The following is a 2,141-nucleotide window of genomic DNA, read 5'->3' as shown; positions in this document are numbered from 1 at the left end:
CCCGGGCAGGACGCAGATGCCACACAAAATGATGAGACTGAAGAGGCAGACGACATCGAGAACGCAGGTGCTCACAGGGAGTTCAAGAAGGACGCTAAGGCTCAGCTGATCGAAGCGTTGTTCCCTCACGCGCAGGTCGTCCCAAATCGGCCCATGCATCGCGGAAGAGGGTCATGAGGCTCTTACAAGCCAGTACGCAGTATTTTCTTGAGTGTTTGAGTGGCTTTCGTGTGTAAAATAGACCTTCCTGATTTAATTGTACATACGCTCTTCTGTTAGATACAAAAACTTGATCACTGTACATCAGGGAGACGAGTGACAATAGAGACAATAGAACACGATATATAACCCATTATGATCAAGACAAACAATACGTGAGAGTGATTTTGTGTCAAAGACTAAGAGTCATGGAAAGGCGATTTCTGCAGAAAAAGAGTATGAGTATACTCCATACTCTTCTTATAATCAGCATTGTGTGTGACTGTTTACAGCGGCTATGAACAGCTTCAATATTGAGAAATAGTTCATTACAACATAATGATACCTTTCATAGACTTGCAATTCAATATAATTTACTACAGAAAGATATACACGTCATTTATTTTATCATAGATAACAGATGTCTCAAACATTGAAAATCCATGGAAACGCTGGTGATTGACCCATTTTTCCATCTATGTAGACTCTTACCCAGTCCCTACACTTGTCCAGGTGTCCAGCGTCAGTGTAGCAGAAGAGATGAACCCGGAACCAGTGTTGCTTAAAACGATCGCTTCTTCGGTACAGAAAGGAAAGTGTTATAGAAAGCTGTATCACTTTGCATGACGCACGCATGATTAGATACCATAATATCTAGCGAGCTTGTGCGTTATACTTTTTTTATACATATGTTTTTTTTTTTTCTCTCATGATTTAGCTTTTGATGAATTCGCTCGCACTCTGAAAAAAAACATACACACTTGAAGACAAAGATGCCAATTTTGGGCGTACATCATCCGAGACGAATGCCTTTTGATTCATGGCGTTTGATACTGTTGCCAGCAAGGAATTCGGTCGTTGCCAGCACCCGTTGCAATTGCCGTCGCAATGACAACATCTGGTACATGTTGCTAGCATGAGACGATGCTAACATGAAGAGTTGCTAGGGAGAGGAGTACCTAGCACCTGTACGTCGTTTCATATTTCACTTCTTGCAAGTATAACGAGAAGGATATATAAGTTGCCATTTTTTTCTTATATCCTGAAGGCCTAATATACACCAGAGAGAAAATGATAAAGGCAGAACGCTGAAAAACTAATTCTAAAACGCTTACTGAGCGCCGTAAAGTTTTATCGTCCGTTATAACATAGAGTGTGTATTTGCTCAGTTTTTTTTTGTGAGTCATAGATGAACGAAATTATCCCATGAAATACACACACACAAACACACACACACACACACACACACACACACACACACACACACACACACACACACACACACACACACACACACACACACACAAACAAACAAGTAAACACACGCACCATATCGTACATACCATACAGTACCAAAGGTTTTTCTGATTCATGTTTGTTTTTCTGAGCATGTCTATCTGTAACTTCAAGGAAAACAATAACTCTGTCTATTTGCCTAAATGACGGTCTGTCTGTTGAAATAAAGATCAGCATTTGCTTGCCTATGAGAATCATTTTTGCTTCTATTTATTTATTTATTGTGTATGTATATATATATAAGACATTTGCCAATTTATCTCTCCATTAGTTTTTTGCTTGAATGCATCAACTGCTTTATAATTTATGCTTTATAATACTGGGTACATACATATTGTACATGTATTGAATAAGCCATTGCCTCTTTGCTAACCCGCTTATTGTAATAATAAACATGTTTATTGCCGTGAGTGTTTTGAAAATACCAGTGTGTCTCTTTTATTCATGGTATGGCTCCTTCGTCATCGATTTGGTATCTTGTGAATTGTGGATTTGACTTATTATCAATAGCTGTCTTTTTTAGTTTAAAAGTAGTTAGTTTTGGTACTACTAGTAATGTTGTTTGGCTTGCTACATTATTTACTAGTTGTGCTTATCATACAATGCAGTTTTTATATAGTAGCTACTAGTTTAATTTGTAATTGTAG

The 2,141-nt window shown here is 38.2% G+C and overlaps 1 protein-coding gene across 1 annotated transcript in view; it reads left to right on the top strand.

The window, feature by feature from the left end:
- LOC122249221 (uncharacterized) overlaps positions 1 to 1,512 on the top strand; it is a 21,522-nt gene extending 20,010 nt beyond the window's left edge. The window contains exon 4 of the mRNA XM_086546408.1: positions 1 to 1,512. This exon is cut by the window's left edge and continues 1,078 nt beyond it. Within this exon, the coding sequence (XP_086402534.1) occupies positions 1 to 177 (177 nt within the window). The 3' untranslated portion in view covers positions 178 to 1,512.
- The last annotated feature ends 629 nt before the right edge of the window (positions 1,513 to 2,141 follow it).

The sequence above is a fragment of the Penaeus japonicus genome, unplaced genomic scaffold (assembly GCF_977035675.1).
Source record: "Penaeus japonicus unplaced genomic scaffold, GWHDUDI00000001_assembly GWHDUDI00000018, whole genome shotgun sequence".
Taxonomy (NCBI): domain Eukaryota; kingdom Metazoa; phylum Arthropoda; class Malacostraca; order Decapoda; family Penaeidae; genus Penaeus; species Penaeus japonicus.
The sequence above is the reverse complement of the archived record's forward strand: the minus strand, read 5'-3'. Positions and strand labels throughout refer to the sequence as shown.